The sequence below is a fragment of the Triticum aestivum genome, chromosome 2A, assembly GCF_018294505.1.
Source record: "Triticum aestivum cultivar Chinese Spring chromosome 2A, IWGSC CS RefSeq v2.1, whole genome shotgun sequence".
Classification (NCBI taxonomy): Eukaryota; Viridiplantae; Streptophyta; class Magnoliopsida; order Poales; family Poaceae; genus Triticum; species Triticum aestivum.
Window position 1 is genome coordinate 625621404 of NC_057797.1, and position 22043 is coordinate 625643446.

The following is a 22043-nucleotide window of genomic DNA, read 5'->3' on the forward strand; positions in this document are numbered from 1 at the left end:
GTCCACTACAGGCAATTCCCAAATGACGCCTTCAGCGCCAGTTTACAGTCATTTTGCAATCGCGCGCATCCCCCCTTTTCACTTTGTGCTGGCCCATTTTTCCAGTTTTTTCTATTTAAATGTTCAAGAAAGGTACAACGCCGGAGTTTGAACTTGCAACCAGTTCCTTCGGCGCCAACGACAGTAACTACTAGGCCATCGAAAGACTAGTGCTTTCTAACTTCTTTTTTCAGTTTTATTTCTTTCTTCAATCGCGGGAAGACATCGGTTTTGGGAAGCTTTCAAAACTTTCCCAAACCTGTTTTTTCCCGGTTCGCTGGTCAGTTTCTAGTGCGGTTTTACTTGGGTTTTCTTTCTTTTATTTTTTATTTTCTTCTTTTTTAAATGCGTGATGTTTTTAAAAATTGATGATATTGTTTATTTTGTGATTTTTTTGAAAAACCAATGACTTTTGAAAATTTATGAACTTTTTCAAAATGGATGAAAGCTTTTACAAATTTTTGAATTCTTTTAAAAAGAGAAAAACTTTTTTTTCAAATTTGATAAACATTTTTCAAAATTTATGATCTTTTTTCAAATGCGATGAACTGTTTGCAAATTCGATGAACTTTTTCAAATTGCACGAACTTCTTTTCAAAGTCGATAACTTTTTTAAAAAAAATCCATGATTTTTTTTCAAATTTGGTAAACTTTGTTTCAAAATCCATGAACACATTTGAATTCGCAAACATGTTCTTTTTTTTTCCTAAGTCAACGGTTGCGATCGATGGAATAAACTAGGAATGATCGAGTGCTCGCCTATATGCGCCGGCCGACAAGCGAGAGTGTAGGTTGGGGACTGCAGCTGAAACGCGAATTAGGAGCTCCCCAACCTACATGCGCCATCTACCATCAGAAATTCGGGGATTTGATTCGGCTTGCTCAAACGAGAGAGAACAATAACAGGCCGCTTGGTGCAATTTGACAAACTGGGTAATGTTTTTTTTGTAATGTTGAAAAAGAAGAAGTACCAATAGCTAGGTAGATCAAACATTTACCTTTCTCGGTCTTTGAAGCCCGTGACAGTTAATCGACGCCGGCTTCTACTAAAAAAATGTTCACCGTGAGCTAATAGAAAGAACTTTCGCATCAACACAAATTTCCGTGTGACTTACTTTTTTGAACACAATACAGATGCAGACGTTCATACATACGACATACATTTATCCTATGATCGCACACATGTACATCCTACCTCTATAAGCACCTTCGACAAACCGAGCCGACACATTATCTTAAAATTGACGAAGTCACCACAGATGCCTTTGTAGTCGACGGGAATGTCTCCTCCCACTGAACGCACACCGTCGGAAGGCCTGAAATAAGTTCATTAAATGCGAGTATCAATGTTAAGTCTAGAAATTGAACTCCGATGGGCTGGGGATACCACTATCCTTCTAACCATCCAACCACAAGTTGAGTTGAAAAATGTGACTAGAAAATGGTGCAAAATTTACCGTAAAATTGAAGAAAGGAAACATGACCCTTTTTTGAAAAAAAAAGTGAGCAAAGTATACTACCCGACCTGTATACTGAAAGTAGTGAGACTTTGCGCTGACATCTTTTTTTAACACAGCACAAACATAAGCACTCATATACACGCACATATACTCACCTCTATGAACGCATACACACACACTCTACTCCGATGAGTACCTCTGAAAAACTGAGCCGGCATATTATCTTGAAATTTACTAAGTCGCCGTAGGCACATCGTCGTCGACGCGAACGTCTCCTCCCATTAAATACACATCGTCGAAAATCCTGAAATAAATGCGAGCATCAGGATTTGAACCTTGATAGACTGATCACAGTCCCTCTAATCATCCAACCACAGATTGATTCACCTTTGCGCTAACATCTACCGGCGTGCTCATAGAATTGTAGGCCCGTATTCAGCACAAACGGGAAGATTCACCGCGTCGTCTACACAGTTCCTTCTGGCATCAGATCTCAGAACTTTTGCTCAAAAAGAAATCAGATGTTAGAACTTACTACGACATACGCGCATCTTGCTTCTAGCCGGTTCAGCCCCACGAGTGAAAAGTGTGCACTGCACATCACACTGGAGTGCAAATTAAAGAAGCCGAAAGGCATTTACGGCTTCCCGTGTCCGTGTTGGAGAACAGAAAGTCTGACCTTGTGTCCGGAACAGATCACCGGGGTCGCCGTCACGTCACCGGCCGGTCGGACGCGTGCATGCATCGCCGCGCCGACAGGGAAACGAGGAAAGACACGGAGATCTCCATCGAGATAGCCATGGCCCGCGTGTTCGACGCTCCGAGAGCATTGCGCAGGTACGTGCATGCATCTCATGTTGCAACTCAGTTGTGGAGGGGGCGGTTGTCCGAGCTTGCGGCCCCCCGGGGATGCAGCGCCGGCCCATGAGCTCCACGAAAACGGGAGGAAACAAAATATTGGCGCCTTCTTCCGACAGGAAGATCGGCCCTGCACCTGCATGGCTGCACCTCAGCTTGTCCCTCTGCACCAACGATTCGTAACATCTCTACTGTACCTGCTACGTGCCACGGTGCCAGGACGATCGGTCATGTCTGGTTCATAATCGTCGGTATTACTTTCGTAGGATCTTCTCCTACTGTTGAGGTGGATTATTTGGACCCAAGGTCCATCTACCATACATGTATACTTGCAAACTTTACTTTAAAATGCACTCCCTCCGTATCAAAATAGAATACGCTTTTTGATACTATGATAATGTCAAAAAACATCTTATATTTTGATACAAGGGGGATATTAATGAAATAACAGTAAAATGATCTATTCTACCATTGTGACATGTGAACTGCTACAAATTTTAGAGGTTCTTTTGCAAGGTTCAAAAAACATAAAAATAGGAAAAACATAGGATTGCAATGTCATGTTCATCTTTTTAAGAGGTTTTAGTGGATGTTAAAATCTCTAAAATATATTGCAAAGAAAACATTTTGGAGAAAATTCTTACATATTTCAATCCTTGAAAAATCCTAGAATCCAAAGGCCCTTGTAGTCTACTCATCATTCAATATGCAATCCAAAAAATTGTTCAATTCTAAGAGAATCTTTACTGGCATGTGCTGTAGGTTACCTTCGCAAAAATAGGCATGTGCTGTAGGTTACATAATTCAATAAGAGTACAGTACTAAGAGCAACTCTAGCAGACCCCGTATCCCGCCCCAACCTGCAAAATAACCGCCAAAATGCGGGTCGGGGCGGAAAAATCTGCCCGATCAGACCCCGCATCCCGCCCCGACCCGTAAATATTTTTGCGGGGCGCGGCAAAATCCCGGCCCCAACCCGTTTATTCGCGGGTTTCCCCCTTGCCGCTGCAGTGCTCTGCATATAAGCGGAAGCGGTTGGTGGGGGGACATTTCAGCCCGCGCTTTCCCCACCAACCACCTCTCCTATCCCCCCTCGCGTCGCCGCCCGGCCGCCGCCCAAGATTCTGGCGAAAGCAACCGGCAGGAGCATGCCGAAAGGCCGCCACACGCACTAGGCCTCCCCTCTCTTCCTCCCTGCCTCGGCGGGCCGCCGGATTTGCGGATCAGCGGCACTTCATCACGGGCCACCGGATTTGGCTTTTTCGGCCGCCGATTTGCTCCGCCAAGCGATGGAGTGGTCGGGGAGCCTCTCCCGCAGCCCCAGCAAGGACGCATCGCAGCATGCAGGTACGGGTTCGTCCGCCCGCCGTCGCCGACGGTTTGCAGGCATGGATTCGTCCGGCCGTCCACCGGGCTCGACGCTCGCCCATCGTCTCTGTGGCTTGCCGATGTCGCTCATACAGTGCGACGACTGCACGCGGACAGTGATGCGACTAACTTCGGACACGCCGAAGCACCCCGGATGGGTGTTCTTCAAATGCGAAAATGACGGGGTACATGCACTTGCGGTAGCTCATTTGATAGCTCATTCTCTAGTTCAATTGCGGTAGCTCATTTCGAACTTGCTTATTCTTTTGTGTAGGACGATGAATGCTCATTTTGGTTTTGGGAAGGCCAATACATTGATTTATTGATAGAAAGAAACTTAATAGATGTTGGTGCACTCATTAGTAGAATCAAAGGCAATGATGCGACTGCATGTGCAACTAGAGGGGAAGCAACGTCTACTTTTTTTTGCGGGAACGTCTACTTCTTTCAAACCAAAGATGAAGAAAGAAGAATGCAAAATCAAGAATCCGCAGATAAACAATGAATGCATGGAGAAGATATTAGTTCAACTTGTGGGAGCAGTTATGGAAGTTGGAAATCTTCTCAAATGCATACTTGTGATTCTTGTTTTTTTTGTCTTGCTATTCTAGCAAAGATTTGGTGATGTCTTTTGTATCCAATGTTGTTAAAAAAGCAAAGAAATGCATTATGCTACATGAAATTAAGGTGCAAATTTAAGTTTTCTGGGTTGGGAGGAGTTGCGCCGGATCAGACGCCGCAAAGTCGACCCGTAAAAAAGCATATTTCAGAAATATTCTTTTTTACGGGTCCATTATGCGGGGTCTGCAACTGCGGCCGTCCGCGCCGACCCTCAAAGACGTTTTTCCACGAACTGCAAATACATTTTCCGGGCTAGGAAGATGCGGGGTCTGCTAGGATTGCTCTAACAGCAAATAAAGGGAAAATATAGAGTAGTACACTATCAGCATTTTATAGTAGTACTATAAAAAGTGAAGGCGGTAACAGTCCTTTGACTTACAGACCAAGCAACCTGTTTCAATCGTGTGCAAAAGCATACGACCATGCAGTGTACCCATACGGAGACCACATGCCCGCAGTCAAAGTGATGGTACGCAGATGTGCAACGGCTGTCGCAAACTCGGAGTTTCAGTAGTAAATGACAAATGAAGCAGAAAAACGCGTCCATCAAAGTGGAAGGTGAATCTTTGTGCTTCTCATAGATAAGAGTTAAAAGCATTGGGAGTCCTACAACTTACACAAAATGTAATGTTTTAATCCTAGAACTTACATTTTGACCCTATCCAGTCCCGAACTTGCATCAAATGTGCAAATTTGGTCCTGACACATAGAGCGACAAATGGACGCCTAGGTACCGACCCAGTCAGCACGCGTCATTTTGCAAAGAGGCCCCTGCCTTTGGTTTGAATATACCCACAGGACACCAAAACACCTGAATTAATTTGGTAGGAGAGCACGGTCTACCCCCCCTCCCCCCCATCCAGACAAACCCGAACTCACTCCCTCTCTGTTTCTTGCTCTGCTCTCTGCTCAAACCTGCAGCTCGTCGCCGCCGTCCAGCAAGCCGCCGCCGCCAAGCAAGCAAGCGGCCATGGTTTTGTGCTGGAATGTAGCACACCACCCAGGCAGGTAGCTCAGCTTCAGGAGCAAACATTGTCATTGGAAGTATGACACAGAAGAGAGTGAAAGAATAGAAGGGCAGAATCAGTTTTGGGAGCAGAAAGAAAAGGAATATCAGGTTGAATTTCTTCCAGAACCCAATCTGCAACAAAGATAGGTGATGTGTCATTCAGTGGTACATAAATATATGTGGCTAAAATTTGAAAACTAAGGGTTCTCATCAGGTGTAAGAAACTAAGAATGCAGATCAAAACGAATTCACGCATTTGTACAAACGACACATCACCAGTTTATTTCGAGACTAATAGAGTTTGCCCCAAATTTGATAGTACTGTTACTTTTTACCAATTAAACTTCATTGAAATTTGCAAAAGAGGAGGCAATGCATAAACGATGACCCTTGGTAAGAATGGAATTTATCAAAGCGAGCAAGTCAAAATGTAAAGCTAATTATATGATCAAAATAGAACCATTAAACAATAGGCGAGTCAAAATGACTTTAATTGACCGAACTTCAAGCAGAACAAAATGTATATAACTCTATAATTTAGTCATGGAAACTTGCAAACATACATCCTATTTGTGCTTCCTGGGAAATCATCAACCCTGTAAATATTCATCCTGCCGATGTGACTTGTCATATTAATCAAACTGTACTTAATTATCCAACCGAGTGCAACTAAAATATTGTCAACCGCAAGAAAAGGACAAACCTAAACCAAGTATACTTACAATAGAACTAAATTTTGAAGGGTGTGCTCTATATAATGCAGTTAAACTCATATTTTTTTCCCGAAAAGAGAACTCATCTTTCAAAATATGCCTACTGTCGGTGTCAAAACCGGCGGATCTCGGGTAGGGGGTCCCGAACTGTGCGTCTAAGGCGGATGGTAACAGGAGGCAGGGGACACGATGTTTTACCCAGGTTCGGGCCCTCTTGATGGAGGTAAAACCCTACGTCCTGCTTGATTTATTCTTAATGATATGAGTATTACAAGAGTTGATCTACCACGAGATCGGAGAGGCTAAACCCTAGAAGCTAGCCTATGGTATGATTATATGTTGTCCTACGGACTAAAACCCTCCGGTTTATATAGACACCGGAGGGGGTTAGGGTTACACAAGGTCGGTTACAAAGGAGGAGATATACATATCCGTATTGCCTAGCTTGCCTTCCACGCCAAGTAGAGTCCCATCTGGACACGGGACGAAGTCTTCAATCTGGTATCTTCATAGTCCAACAGTCCGGCCAAAGGATATAGTCCGGCTGTCCGGAGACCCCCTAATCCAGGACTCCCTCAGTAGCCCCTGAACCAGGCTTCAATGACGATGAGTCCGGCGCGCAGTGTTGTCTTCGGCATTGCAAGGCGGGTTCCTCCTCCGAATACATCACAGAAGAGTTTGAATACAAGGATAGTGTCTGACCCTGCAAAATAAATTCCACATACCACCGTAGAGAGAATAATATTTCCACAAATCCAATTCGCTGACACGTTTTGGCAGCATGACATTATGCCATGGCCCGGTAATTATTCGAACCGTTTTTCCTTAACCAGCTCCGCACATAACGCGAGACGGTTTCTTGACACGTCTTGTCAAAGTAGAGATCGTGTTCCCCTTATTACGGGATTCTCATCAATACGGACGTGGGTAACCCAACCGTGCCTAGGACTCCTAGATTTTAGGCAAGTCCCAAACGGCCACGAGGAGGACGCTTGATATTCACCCTCTTTATAAAGGGGCAAGGCTTTTACTTTTTCGCTCTCGTGCTCAATCGAATCCTTCCCCTGCCTCGATTTCTAACACCCAAAGCCCAGGTCAGGTGCTTCAGATCTTCAGTCATGTCCGGATCCAGCCTTCAAGGCTGGTGGATGCCTTCCTCCGTCACGGAGGAGGACATCAAGAAGTTGAGGGAAGCCAGATATGTGACCTTCGAAATATCGCATAGGCTGCCCGCCCGAGGGCAGGTCGTCCCTACTCCCGATCCCAACGAGAGCGTTGTGTTCGTCTCCACTTCCTCCGAGGACTAGGCCTCGCTCTAGATCCCTTCGTTAGGGGTATTATGTTCTATTACGGGCTGGATTTTCACGATCTGGCCCTGGACTCCCTTCTTCACATCTCATCATTTATCGTCGTTTGTGAGGCCTTCCTCCGCATTACCCCTCACTTCGGCTTGTGGCTCAAGACCTTCGATGTGAAGCCGAAGATGGTCGAGGGACAGTATGTAGCGTGCGGAGGTGCTTTAATAAGCAAAATTGCTGATGCTCCATGGCCAAAGGGTTCCTTTCCAGAGGTGTCCGGATTATGGCAACAGGAGTGGTTCTACATCACAGCTCCCCGAAGTGCCAAGTGGGTGGCTGCCCCCACCTTTCGCTCGGGTCCTCCACCACAACTGATGTCATGGGTCAGCAAGGGACTGAGCTGGGGTCCAGCCAAGGACGTGCCCATATTGCAGAGCTGCATCCGAGATCTCTTCGAGGGAGATTTCAGTTTGGTTATGGTAATGCAAGTCATGCTGGTTTGTCGAGTCCAGCCTTGCAAACGCCGGCCCCTCCGCCTATGGGAATTCAACCCAGAAGGACCGCGCGCCATTCAGAATTTCCTCGGCCTGACGCACGAGAAGATGTACAAATCGTTCTTCGGACCTCAAATAGAGTGTCCGGACACTACCGAGGACGTGGGCCTAAGCAACAACCGCACCGCGGCCCAAGTAAGTAATCCCTTGGCTGAACACACTGTCCTTTTTATTTATCATGACATCATTCTGAAGAATCGCTCTTTGACTAGGACTGGATAACAAAGGCGAAGATGATCCGGTGTTCGGCCCCCCTTCCTGAAGGCTTGGACAATCCAGTGCTGGAAAAGATGCTTGATCTAGCACCTTGCCTGGTGCCCACAAAGGAAGATGAAGGGGGGAATAAAGAGGGCGAAAGCAGGCCTCCACCGCTACCTATTCCAACCGAGGGAATGAGCGCCTCCATGAAGGAGGATAACCCAGGGGAAGAATCTGACATCCGCTCGCCCCGGGGAAGGAAGAGGACTACCTCCGAAGATCCAGAAACCAAGATTTCCAAGCGGGAGAGGAAATCTCCACCAGAGGGCCCCGCCTTGGAGGGTGCTTTAGCCGTACAATGCATGCGCGGGGATCGGCCCTCTAACGAGCTGTAAGTAATCAAAAAGTACTTGATAGTGAGGATATCCTACCTTACTTCTTAGGAAAATAACTGAAGCATTTATCTTGCAGTTCGGATCTTAGCCCTTCTCAGCTAAGCTCGTCTTCAGGGGATCTTCTTCCGGAGATGATGGAGAGCAAAACGCCTCCCCCGGACTCCCCAGCTCAAGAAGTGGGCGACCTTGAAGTGTCGTCATGGAGAGTTTCTCCTGATCCGGTAAGGCCAGAAGGTAATCCTATGGCCACCCGAAGTCCCTCGTATCCGGCTCTTGAAGAGAGCAATCAAAAGAGTCCGGCACCATCTGGTATGCGGTCGGATGTACGGAGGGATCTGCTGGAGAGGGCGGTTATCTCAGAAGAGCACCGCACCTTGATGGGTACGGTGATTGAAAAGATTTCGTCCGCCCGCTCATGAAGCCTTTATGAGTCTACTGACGGATTTTGAGTACGTGGAATGATGTATATTTTTTTGAAAGTACCGCACATTTTTAGATGTGCTCTGTGTAGATAGTAGCCCCTGAGACTCTAGTTGTCGCTGAAAACGGCGGCAAACAGAGGATCATAGTCCCAGTCATAACCAGACTGCCTTTACGTGTAGGTGGTGGAGGCATCGGTGTCTAGCCGGACTGATAGGGTTGCCGAACTAAAGCAACAACTGGATGCGGCCGATGCCGACATCGTTCTTGTTAACAAGCGGCTTGACGAGGCGTAGGGTAGGTGAATTTTCTAGTGAAGTCTCATAGTAAGAGCAGCATGATGCCGGTATCTTTAATATGTTGTGACTGCAGATGGGGCTGCCGCCGTGGAGACCCTTCGGGCGGAGCTTTCCATGGCCAAGGAGCAAGCGAGGAGTAGTAATGCGGCTGCTTTAAAGGCGACCAAAGAGTTAAGAGCCAAAAAGGCCGCACATTGCGAGAGCAACGAGAAAATGGCCGAGATGGCTGTAAAGTTAAAAGACACTGCCGACCGTTGCCAGCTTCTTGAAGAGGAAAACCCGGCGAAGGCGAGGGACCTGGAAAAGGCCGCCACGACGACCAAAGACACCCGCTCCACCATGAGAGCGAAGGAGGAGCTGCGTCAAGCCGGGGATATCGCGGCTGGGAAACCCTTCATGCTGCGGAGAAAGTTTGGAGATCCTTAGTATGCCCCTCTGGACCAGCTGTGGAGTTCGGCGAATGCATATATGGACTTGGCGACGAGTGCTGTCGATGCGGCCGAGTACTTCCGAGATCAAACAAATCGTGAAGTGGACAAGCTATTCTGGTCACAATTTAATGTTCCAGAGCGTCCGCTTCCATTGGCTGATCGGCTTGCCGAATGGGCCGAACTGAATAGATTGTCCGGACTCACCATGAAGTCTGTTGTGGATCACCTGTGGCCGGAAAGGCCAAAGCCGAACAACTATTTTAGTTTAGTGCAGCAGTTCCTTGGTGCGGTGCCGCGCATTAATGCGATGAAGAGGTCGGCGTGCATAGAAGGCTCGCGGATGGCCCTTGCCCGTGTTAAAACATACTGGGCAGAGATGGATGCCACCGCTGTCACGGTGTAGGGTTCGGCCATAGGCCGAGTGGCCGCCGAGCACTATTTTGAAGATGTTTTTGAAGGCGCTCGTTCGATAGAGGTCCAGTGCTCGAAGAATATTATGTTTGAATGACATGTATTCTCATTGTAAAAACAATGTTTTATTAAGTTTATCAAGGTTGTATTTATACTTTTTCCCGAAAGTATTATGATGCCTCCTGTGTGGCTGTTTACGTATATATGTATATAACCTAAAAGATTGCAGTCGTCGGCTTCAGCCCCCACACATATAACGCGGGGGTGTTCGCAGAAGACGCATTTTCATACTTAACCCAACGTTCTGGTCCATTATGGAGGTGATAGCGCAGCGGACGAGGCAACCAGACTATAATGCTTTAACACTTTCACTTAGCCAGAGGAGTTTGACAGTGGGGCTACTATATAGCCCCTGGTGGCTCCGCACTCATCCGAATTCGGGGTGCGTACATGCCTGGCCGGGAAACGGCCCTTCGTTAAGGCGGAGGAATCTCGAAGATTCCGATAGGTCATCGAGTGGTTGACCAGTCTCACGATATATCATGACAGTCAGTTTTCGGCTTTCTCTACTGAGGTGCTCGTCCGGATGAACTAGGGCACAATCGCAGTAGTTCTCATGGTGCCGCCTTAGCCGATGGAGCGGAACCTATGGCAGCAAAACACAGGAGCCGGGCAAACCCAACATTTGACCAAAGACATGATTCGGAGCTGATGCATATAAGGCCTAACTCGCGACACCGAACACTCCCTAAGGTATTCGGTCTTTATGGTGTAAACCGGGCCTAAACAGTGCCCTTTGTAATAAGCCCCTGGTGTCCAGATACGTGCATTATTCTGACGTGGCCACATGCCAACACGCCAGCATCCTTCTCAATTGTACTGAGAATCCGAGGGGTGTGTATCAACAAGAGACAGTAAAAAAGGTTTACGCAGGGTCTTAATCTAAAAAGAATCCTTGGAATAGGTCCCTGCTGCACGTCTGCGCCTGTGTCTCCGTTGTGCCGTATTCTAGACGGGTGTAGCACGATGATCATCTGTAAAAGAGAGGAACTTTAATTGAAAAGTTGCCGTGTAAAAGGTAAATTATACTAAATAAACAATATATAGTTCAGAATGAGTAAGATTGAGCCGAATTGGCACTTGTTTGCGCATGTTGATCCCCTTGTATTGTACTAGGGGTATGGCCATCAAACCTGTATTAATTACATATAGTTGTGCCGGACTCGTCTAACCGCGTTCGTGGTCTTAACGACCTGTCAAATGCTTTAGTTGGTGAGGCCATTTAGTGTGCGGCTGCCAAGGCGGCCGCGTTGTCTTCGGCGTGCAAGGAGCACTCAATATTTCCATTGACTGTAATAATGCCGCATGGACCGGGCATCTTAAGCACGAGGGAAGCGTAATGCTGTATTGCGTTAAAGCGAGCGAAAGCTTCGCGTCCGAGTAGTGCTTGATAGCCACATTGGAACGGAGCAATTTGGAAGGTTAAATTTTTGCTACAGAAGTTATCGGGGAAGCCGAATATAACCTCTAGTAACAAGGAGCCCGTGCAATGAGCCTCTGGGCCTGGCGTTACTCCTTTAAAGGAAGTATTGCTATGGCTAATTTTTGCTGGGTCTATCCTCATGTTGCATACTGTGTCCTAATATATCAAGTTCAAACTGCTGCCGCCGTCCATCCAAACTCGTGTGAAGTGGTGTCCGTCAATTATTGGGTCTAATACCAAGGCAGTCCATCCTGCCCGCCGGACACTTGCTGAGTAATCCCGATGATCAAAAGTGATCGGTTGGGACGACCAGTGGCAGAACTCCGCGGTGATAGGTCCTGGGGCCTATTTATCTAGGGGTGCCGCTTTGTTTCTCCCCTTTATCACGTGTAACACGTTTACTGTTTTGACTTCTGGTGGGAATTTCTTCTGTTCCCCAGTGCTTTGCTTGCGAGGCTCGTCCTCGTCTTCGCTTGGTGACTCCTGACCCTTGTGTTCGGCGTTGAGCTTGCCGGACTGCTTGAAGACCCAACATTCTCTATGGGTATGATTGGCGGGTTTACCGGGGGTGTTATGGATCTGACATGTTTGGTCCAGAATTTTGTTTAGGCTGCACAGTTCGTCTTTGTTGCCTTTGGAGGGCGACTTTTGCTGACCCGGCCGAGAGCTTCTGAATCCGGCATTTACCGCCGTGCTCTTCGGGTTGTCTTCTTTATTCCGGCGCTTATTTTTGCTGCGTCGTGATTTCCCGTTTCCATCCCTGACTTCGGATGTACTTGGGTCGCTGGTGTTGCATCGGGCTAACTAGTTGTCCTCGCCCGTGCAAAAGCGGGTCATGAGGCTTGTTAATGCTGCCATTGTTCTCGGCTTTTCTTGGCCGAGGTGTCTGGCAAGCCATTCGTCGCGAACGCTATGCTTGAAAGCTGCTAAGGCTTCGGCGTCCGGACAGTCCACCATTTGGTTCTTTTTAGTAAGAAACCTGTTCCAAAGCTTTCGAGATGACTCTCCGGGCTGTTGAGTTATATGACTCAAATCATCTGCATCCGGTGGTCGGACATAAGTCCCTTGAAAATTTGCCCGAAAAGCGTCTTCAAGCTCTTCCCAACTTCCAATGGAGTTTTAGGGGAGGCTTTTAAGCCAGTGCCGAGCTGGCCCTTTGAGTTTGAGGGGTAAGTACTTGATGGCGTGGAGATCGTCTCCTCGAGCCATATGGATATGGAGGATGTAGTCATCAATCCAGACCCCAGGGTCTGTTGTTCCGTCGTACGCCTCTATGTTTACGGGTTTGAATCCCTCTGGAAATTCATGGTCCAGCACCTCGTCGGTGAAACATAGGGGGTGTGCGGCACCCCTGTATTTGGGTGTGCCGTGGTGTTCGGATGTTTGTTGTGTTGTAGTGTATGTTGGAGCGCGCCTGCGTGGTCCATAGATGGATCTGGTTGCGCCGTCCTTTTGATGCGAGCCCTTACTCGGATCGCGTACTGGTTTATGTGCGGCGCCGTTTGCCGCTTTATGTTGGCTATGAGGTCGTCTATCCGACCGGATGGCCATTTTATTTTTTAATTGCGGAGGATCTAAGGCCTCCTCATCGAATTCAGGTAGCAACTTTCGCTTCGGATAGCTCTTGGTGTGGCGATTACTGCCGTACTTCGTTGCAGTGTCGAGTACTTCACTCCATCTGATTTTGAGTGTGTCTTGTGCAGCCCTGAGCCTTTGCTTCTACTTTTTCAAACTCCTCGCAGTGGCAACCAGCCTTTGATGGGCATTCTGTTGCTCCGGGTGCCTGTCCGGTGTGATGTCGTCCGGATTGTTATCTTCGACGGGGTTGGGTTGTTCGGCTTGATTCTCCTTGTTGCCGTGGTTTGGCGATGGTTCACCCTACTCTAACGCTGGGTCTATATGATTATTGTTTCTGCCGAGGCGGGATTTAGAGCGGCGTTTACACCGCCGCTTTGACTGCTTCTCAAGGGAACAACCCTTCGCTGCGTCCTTCCGTTCCTCGTCGTTGTTTTCGTTGGGTGTGTCCACCGTGTATACATCATATGATGAAGTGGGCGTCCAGTGCCCTGTGGGCAGTGGTTCCTGTTCATCTCCTGCATCGTCGTCCATACCGTCGATGTCTTCGGAGTCGAGGTTCGGCATGTCGGTTAAGTCGTTGACAGTGGCTATTAAGTGGATGGTGGGTGGGCGGTGAGCTTCTTCGTCATCCGCATCCCAATCCTGCCGAACGTAGTTCGTCCAGGATTCTCCTGACAAGGAGAGAGACCTTAATGAGTTCAGTATTTCGCCAAGGGGCGAGTGCTGAAAGATATCTGCGGAGGTAAACTCCATGATCGGCGCTGAGCCGGATTCGATAGGCACGGGCGCAGGTGGTTCGGAGCCTGTGGATAATGTCCACAAAGTAGAGTCTAAACAACTGCATTGGACCAGAATGCCATCGATGTTGTTGTTTTCTGTATGCTTCATATGACTCCGGCAATTCACACTGGCACTGAAATGGAAATTCGTGTATCACAGTTTGAATGATCAGTAAAGATTTGAGTACCATACAGAAGATTCATGAACCATAAGAGACATTATTCCAGTACCTCAACATTGTTAAGATAGAGAAACTTCCATCTCTTTAGATGTGCTCGAACAGCAATATCCATGTCTTCAACTGTTGTTCTCTTCGTCCATCCTCCAGAGTCCTCGAGCGCCTTAATTCTCCACACTCCCGCGGTTCCGTTGAAACTGAAAAAATTGAGGAATGCCCCATTAACCTGTTGTTCCACCTTGAAGTGGAAGCACATATTTATGTTGTGCAGCCTAGTTAACAAGTTCTCATTCTTGTTTACAAAAGACCACCTTGCCTGAACTAGTCCAACATCCTCTTTGCCATGAAAGTCACACACGCAGCTAGTCAGATGATAGAACTTTCATGGGCTCATCATCATTAGATAATAATGCCCCGCGGGAGTGTGTAATTTTCAGCTGTACCTTGAAATGGGGCACAATTAGCTTCACGAAATCTTCTTGTGGTTGGAAATCAGCATCAAAGATAACAACAAACTCATAGTCTTTCACGTAGCTGCAGTTCATGGCAGACTTGAGATTTCCAGCCTTGTAGCCATCACGGATCACCCGGTGCCGGTACAATATCCGGACACCCTCCCGTTGCCATTTCTCAACCTCCTCTCTGATAAGAGCAGAAGTTGCAGCATCGTCAGAATCTTCGAGCACCTGCACCAAGAAATTCGATCTTGGCCAGTCTAGATTGCAGACAACTCCAATGGATTGCTGATACACCTGCAAACACGCATACAAATCAAAGAAATGAGCTAAAATTTGATTCAAAATTCATCATAGTTGCACAGATTAGTCAATATTTTCCCTGATTCAGGATTATCTCAAAATGAATCCTACCTTGCCCCCCTTCTAGTCCTCTGCTCGAACAATAATTTAGGAGTGTGAAACATTAGAAAGCATCATTAAACAAACAAAACTATAATGCTATATACCACCACTGTCAATCGATAGCAGCATCTAAATGAATTGAACTGACAGCGGCGTCTAAAATGTGTCTTGGATAGAAAAGGATGTGTAAAACTAGACAAGCATAACCATGCTTTAGAAACACTCGAGCACCCCATCCCCAAAATTGAAACTCTTCAGCCCAAATACTCCATTGCGGAATCGAATCTTCAACCAAAAATTTCATGATAACAACACCCAACACTCATCGTGCATGGTAGTACTAGTAGCCATCATGTTAACTAACTACTAGGAATTTTGGTCAAAAAACAACAGAAGCCGTTCCAGTCCTAGCTTGCAAGCAACACTCCACTCCACTCAGGTGCTCACCGTTGCTGTAGTGCGGGTAGATTCAAACCAAAGGCAAGGGTTGATAGATCCTATGGATCGTGGTAGGCTAGATCTTTCCGGTAACCTACCTTCCTTGGGTGCGGATGAGCTCGATCCAGAGTCGGCCATGGTGATGTAGGGGCCGGTGATCGCAGAGGGATCGAGATGGAGAGGTGGCAGTGGTGCTTCCTGTGAGCACTGCAATTGCCCTAGATCGGAAGGGGATATCGGTGGGGAGTCTGGCGGCGCGGTGAACCTCGTACCGTGCACCCCGGCCCCCACCTCTTTATATATCGCAGGTCACAGGGGCTCACCAACCATAGAACGGTTGGGCGCCCTCGATCAGGGCGCGAATAGATCAGGGCCCGATGGGCCATTGAGCCCACTCGGTGGAGAGATCAACCTAACATTCTCCCCCTTGATCTCAACTTTTACTTTTAACCTTATACTTTCTAGTTTATGTGTTTCATCACATATTGGTACATAGAGCATGTTTCATCGTCACAGCTTAATTGCCGTTAGAATCATTCAGCTACAACATACATTATGATCAGAAGCAAATTATGTTCCTTTTGGGCCTATCCAAGAATCATAAGGCTTTCCCTTAAACCCATGCCGGCTATGTGTTCATTGAACACATTGGGTGGTAAGCCTTTCGTTAGAGGATCCGCAAGCATATCCTTTGTTCTTATATGCTCGAGACTTATAGTTTGATCCTGGATTTTATCTTTCACAACACAATACCTTATCTCTATTGTTTTGGCAGCATTACTCGACTTGTTGTCGTGAGCATAGAATACCGCGGGTTGGTTGTCGCAGTACATCTTTAGTGGTTTGTGAATACAATCTACCACTTTCAAGTCAGGTACAAATTTCTTTAGCCATATCTCCTGCCCCGTGGCTTCGAAGCATGCTTTGAATTCTGCATACATTGTGGATGATGCAACTATTGACTGTTTGGAGCTTTTCCACGAAATAGCTCCCCCAGTGAGAGTGAAGATGTATCCTGACGTGGATTTTCTATCATCTCTGTCCCCCGCAAAATCTGCGTCTGAATACCCTTTTATCTCTAAGGAATCACGTCTCCTGTATATTAGCATGTAATCCTTCGTGCCTTGTGCATAACGCAATGCTTTCTTTACCATCTTCCAGTGCTCCATGCCTGGATTCTCTTGATATCTACTGAGTACCCCGGTGATAAAAGCTAAGTCAGGGTGAGTGCACACTTGTGCATACTGTAAGCTGCCAACTGCCGGAGCATATGGTACTGCTTTCATTTGATCGATCTCGTACTGGTTCTTGGGACATTGGAATTTCCCAAAACTATCGCCCTTGACTATAGGAGCAGGTGTGGCTTTACTCGCATGCATATTATACTTTTTAAGAACATTTTCTAAATATGCTTTCTGCGATAGTCCTAAGACTCCATTGTTCCTATCTCGGTGAATTTCTATGCCCAAAACATATGATGCTTCACCAAGATATGTTATGTCAAAATTTGAGGATAAGCATTTCTTTGTTTCTTGTAGTAGACTAACATCACTGCTAGCAAGCAGGATATCATCCACATACAAGATTAGGAAAATATATTTCCCATTTTTAAACTTTGCATAAATGCAATTATCCTCAATATTTTCTTTAAATCGAAAACTTTTAATCGTTTGATTAAACTTTAGATACCACTGTCGAGAGGCTTGTCTTACTCCATAAATGGATTTCTTCAGGCGGCATCCGATATTTTCCTTACCTTCCATGATAAAACCCTTAGGCTGTTTCATGTAGTCATTCTCTTTTAATTCACCATTCAGAAATGCCGTCTTAACATCCATTTGATGTAACTCTAAATCAAAATGAGCAACTAATGCCATTATGATTCTGAAGGAATCCTTACATGAGACTGGAGAAAATGTCTCATTGTAATCTATCCCTTCTCTTTGTGTAAATCCTTTTGCCACGAGTCATGCTTTATACTTTTCTATATTCCCTTTAGAGTCATACTTAATTTTGTAGACCCATTTACAACCTACTGTTTTGGATCCTTTAGGAATTTCCTCTAAGTCCCAAACATCTTTGGAACTCATCGATTTCATCTCGTCTTCCATTGCCTTCATCCACTTCGATGAATGAGAGCTTCTCATGGCTTCTTCATGTGAGGTGGGATCTTTTTCCATATGAACCATTTTTGTGTTATAAACTTTAAAGTCAGTAGAAATAGCTGACTTTGTTGGTCTTGTAGACCTTCAAAGGGCCTTAGTTTCTGGCACGTTCTGTGCCTCAACTTCTGGCACTTCTTCTAAAATTTGATGTTGCACATCCCTTTCATGCTCAACAACGGGTTCAGTCGGCTCCTAACGGACAGGTTCCGAGTCTACCCCCATAGTTGTCATGGGTGGAGTTGCAACTGGTAGTGAGAAAAATGGCTCTTGAATCATCGGATTAGGTGCATGCACCCTCTTCTCCTCAAGATCAATTTTCCGAGCTACCAAGCTCCCCTCATCATTTTGTCCTCAAAGAAGACTGCATGTCTCGTTTCTACAAACTTTGTATATCTGTCTGGGCAGTAGAAACAAAAACCTTTTGATCTGTCTGGATAGCCAATGAAGTGGCAACTTACTGTTTTGGGATCTAACTTTGCAATGTTTGGATTAAACATTTTGGCCTCAGCAGGACACCCCCACACCCTGAAGTGATGTAGGGAGGGCACCCTTCCTGTCCATAGCTCGTACGGTGTTTTGGGCACCGACTTGCTTGGTACTCTATTGAGAATGTGAATGGCGATTTTAAGCGCCTCCATCCATAATCCCAATGGTAAGTTGGAATAACTCATCATGCTACGCACCATATCCATAAGTGTATGATTGCGCCTTTCAGCTACCCCATTTTGCTGAGGTTCACCCGGCATTGAATACTGGGCAACTATGCCAGTCTCCTGTAAGAACTTTGCAAAAGGTCCAGGGACTTGGCCATATGGAGTGTGCCGACCGTAGTACTCTCCCCCACGGCCGGACCTTACTATCTTTATTCTTTTATCATGCTGATTTTCAACTTCAGCTTTGTATATTTTAAATTTATGCAATGCTTCAAATCTTTCTTTAATTGGATAAATATAACCATAGCGAGAGTAATCATCTGTGAATGTTATGAACGAGTCGTATCCATCCACACTTTTCACCGAAAATGGTCCACAAATGTCAGTGTGGATGATTTCTAGTGTGCTTGTGCTATGGATTGCACCTTTTTTTGATTTGTTTTATATACTTTCCTTTAATGCAATCTACACATTGTTCTAAGTCTGAGAATTCTAACTGTGGAAGAATTTCACTTTTGACTAATCTTTCTATTCTCCCCTTCGAAATATGGCCCAAGCGACAGTGCCATAATTTCAGTGAGTCGAATGTTCTCTTTCTTTTATTTTGTACTTTATTCGACGCGGAAACATGTTCATTCACATTGCATACAGAATGCACTTTTTCACGAAGTGATAACAAATAAAGCTCATCATGTAGTAAAGCATTACCAACATAAGCATTATTATACCAGATGGCACACTTGCCATGTCCAAAATAACACTCATAATTTTCTTTGTCCAAACATGAAACGCTAATTAAGTTTCTATTACATGAAGGAACATAAAGAACATCTCTAAGTAGAAGCTTGAATCCATCAGCTAACTCCAAGGAGATGTCGCCGACAGCTTCAACTTCCGCTTTTATTCCATTGGCTACTTCAATGCCTCCTTCTCTTCTTAGCGTAGTCCGGGTCGAATGGAATCCCTGTAAACAATTTGCAACATGAACAGTTGCCCCTGAGTCAATCCACCAAGTAGATTTCAAAACTGTGTGTACAAGGATTCATTAACTAAGGAAACAATGTTGTTACCTTGCTTTGCCATTAAGGACTTCAGCCAAACAGGGCAGTCTTTCTTGTAATACCCGGTCTGCTTACAGTGGAGACAAGTGTCTTTGTCCACTGGGAAAGACTGTTGCTGACGCTGATGCTGATAGGGAGCTTTTCCTTGTGCCTTTGAAGGAGAATTTTTGTTTTTTTGATTGTAGTTCTTTTTCTTATGATCCTTCACATAGTTGAGTGTTCCACCATGTGAAGCTTTTAGTCTGTCCTCTTCTTGGACACACATAGCAATTGTCTTTTCTATGTCCCATGTTCCAGGTGACATATTATAGTTCACAACAAAAGTTTCAAACTCCTTTGGCAGTGAAGCCATGACCAGATGGACTAGGAGCTTTGGTTTGATCTCGAGATCCTCATCCATGGGCTTTAACTTTGCTGCCATATTGCTCATCCTCGGGATGTGCTCTCTTATTCCACCACCTGTGTATTATTCTGTCACAAGTTGTTTTAACACCCGGGTGGCATATATCTTTGAAGAGATAGTGAACTGACTCTTTATTTCTGTCAGCAACTCCCCTGTGGAAGTGCACTCTGCAATGGAGCCCACAATGGTGCTCTCAATTGTATTATTTATAAAGGCCATGCATTTTTTATTTGCATTGACCCACTTTTGGTTGTCTATGATGTAGGAAATCTCCAAAGGAGCATAATCCCCCCCTCTTTTTAGCCCATGCTGCATCATCCTCAGTAGCCTCTCTTACTGGCTCTGTAGGTCTGACCGGTTGTGGTTCATCCAGAACCCAGTCCAGATCAGCACAAACAAACGCCAGTTCAACTTTCTTCCTCAACTCAGTGTGGTTGTCACCTCTGAGTGTCGGGACTTCTTTTAGGCAACTCATCAAGTGAAAGCCTCCTGAAATCACAATTTAAGTGACATCAATATAACAATCATATGCATTAATCTAACGTTGGTCAAATTAAACATATAATTGTCTATGCAATTAAATCTATATTACCGTTGGGCAAAATATTAGAAATAAATGCATCTTTAAATTTCAATAATAAAACATGATCATGTCATTAAACAACATTGGTCATAAAAAATAACATAATCATATTCATTTTAATAATCACTTTAACATGCTCTTAAAAAACTTAATACTATATAAACTTTTATTTTCTGTGTAAAAGAGCATTAATTATTTACGCAGCGGAAAAATATTCATGAACTTTTAATTCTTTACAGAATCTTTTCCTTTAAAAATTCATGAACTTTATTATTTTTTTATAAAAATTCATGAACATTTCTTTTTCTGAAAGTTTTCTATTTTCATTTTCAGAAACTTTTTCTGTTTACTTTTCTATTTTCTAAACAAAATTTTCGTTGGAAAAAATTGCAGAGAAAAAACTATTGTAAATCTACCCAAAATATGGACAAAAGCACTGGAAATTTATATACAGAAAACAGCAACTGAGCCCCTGCGTCGGCCTGGCGCGCGAGGCCTACAGCGAAGGAAAGCGGCCCACGGCCTGCTCTCTGAGCCGCTCGCGGCCTGTTCAGCGCGCCAGCCTACCAGAGCCCAGCCGCGTGAGCCCACTTTCGGCCCAATGGCCCATCCCAGCGCTAGGTTTTCAATCCAGACCGTTGAACGCGATCGGACGATCGCCCGTGCTCCTCGGTCGCACAAAATCACCGGCAGCTGGCCCGACCGAGACCTAGCGCCACTCTTTCTCTCCTCTTCGCCTGGCATGCGCCGCTCGCCTCTGTCCCGCACGGGACTTCGCCGGCAACGGCGTCGAGCGCCACCGCGCGAGAGCACCGGCCACCGGCGACAGCGTCTACCACCGTGCCGCGCGTGCCTCTCCCTTCCCTTTCCTTCTCTTTGCGTGAGCCTCCCGTGGCAGAAAGAGGGAGAGGAGCTCGTCTCCGATCTGTCTCCTCGCCTGGTCTGTGATGCAGCGGGTCGGGGCTCCGCCAGCCGCCAGCAACGACAACGCGCCACCGCGCCGCGCGAGCACTCTTTTCCCCTTCCCCTTCTTTTCTTTTTACTGTCTCCATCCACCACCTCTCCACAGAGAGAAAGAGAGGCAACTGCCGCACGACGGCGACCTAGATGGACGGAGCAGCTGCGCCCCTGCCGACCCCTTCGCCGGTCGCGCGTTCCCCTTGCGGTGAGCGCGCCACCGTCGAATGGATCGGTGGTGGTGATCTTTGCCCCTGAAAAGGGGTGGTGTTCTTCTTCTCGATGCCTCGGCTTGCCGATGCGCATCGAGATCGAGAGGAACGGCGCGGCCTTGCAGCGGCGCTACTTTTTCCGTTTCCTTGAAGGATTTGTTCTTTGCCCTGTCTAGGGTTCTTGGGGGGAGGGGATCTCTATTTCTTTCTTTGTTTTATCTTTTTACCGAGAAACATCTAACCAAGATGGCCTGATACCATTGATAGATCCTATGGATCGTGGTAGGCTAGATCTTTTCGGTAACCTACCTTCCTTGGGTGCGGATGAGCTCGATCCAGAGCCGGCCATGGTGATGTAGGGGCCGGTGATCGCAGAGGGATCGAGATGGAGAGGTGGCAGTGGTGCTTCCCGTGAGCACTGCGATTGCCCTAGATCGGAAGGGGATATCGGTGGGGAGTGTGGAGGCGCGGTGAACCTCGTACCGTGCGCCCCGGCCCCCACCTCTTTATATATCGCAGGTCACAGGGGCCCACCAACCATAGAACGGTTGGGCGCCCCCGATCAGGGCGCGAATAGATCAGGGCCCGATGGGCCGTTGAGCCCACTCGGTGGAGAGA

General features: G+C 46.4%; 1 protein-coding gene across 1 annotated transcript; it reads right to left on the minus strand.

Moving 5' to 3' along the window:
- Positions 1-1269: 1269 nt before the first annotated feature.
- On the minus strand, positions 1270-19700 carry LOC123191793 (probable xyloglucan glycosyltransferase 7). The gene is made up of 8 exons (XM_044604395.1): positions 19311-19700; positions 19030-19173; positions 14537-14845; positions 14146-14436; positions 13939-14048; positions 8550-8553; positions 5262-5487; positions 1270-1355 (listed from the first exon to the last, which is right to left on the minus strand). Exons 1-8 carry the CDS (start codon positions 19698-19700, stop codon positions 1270-1272), a joined length of 1560 nt encoding a protein of 519 aa, XP_044460330.1.
- Positions 19701-22043: the final 2343 nt, after the last annotated feature.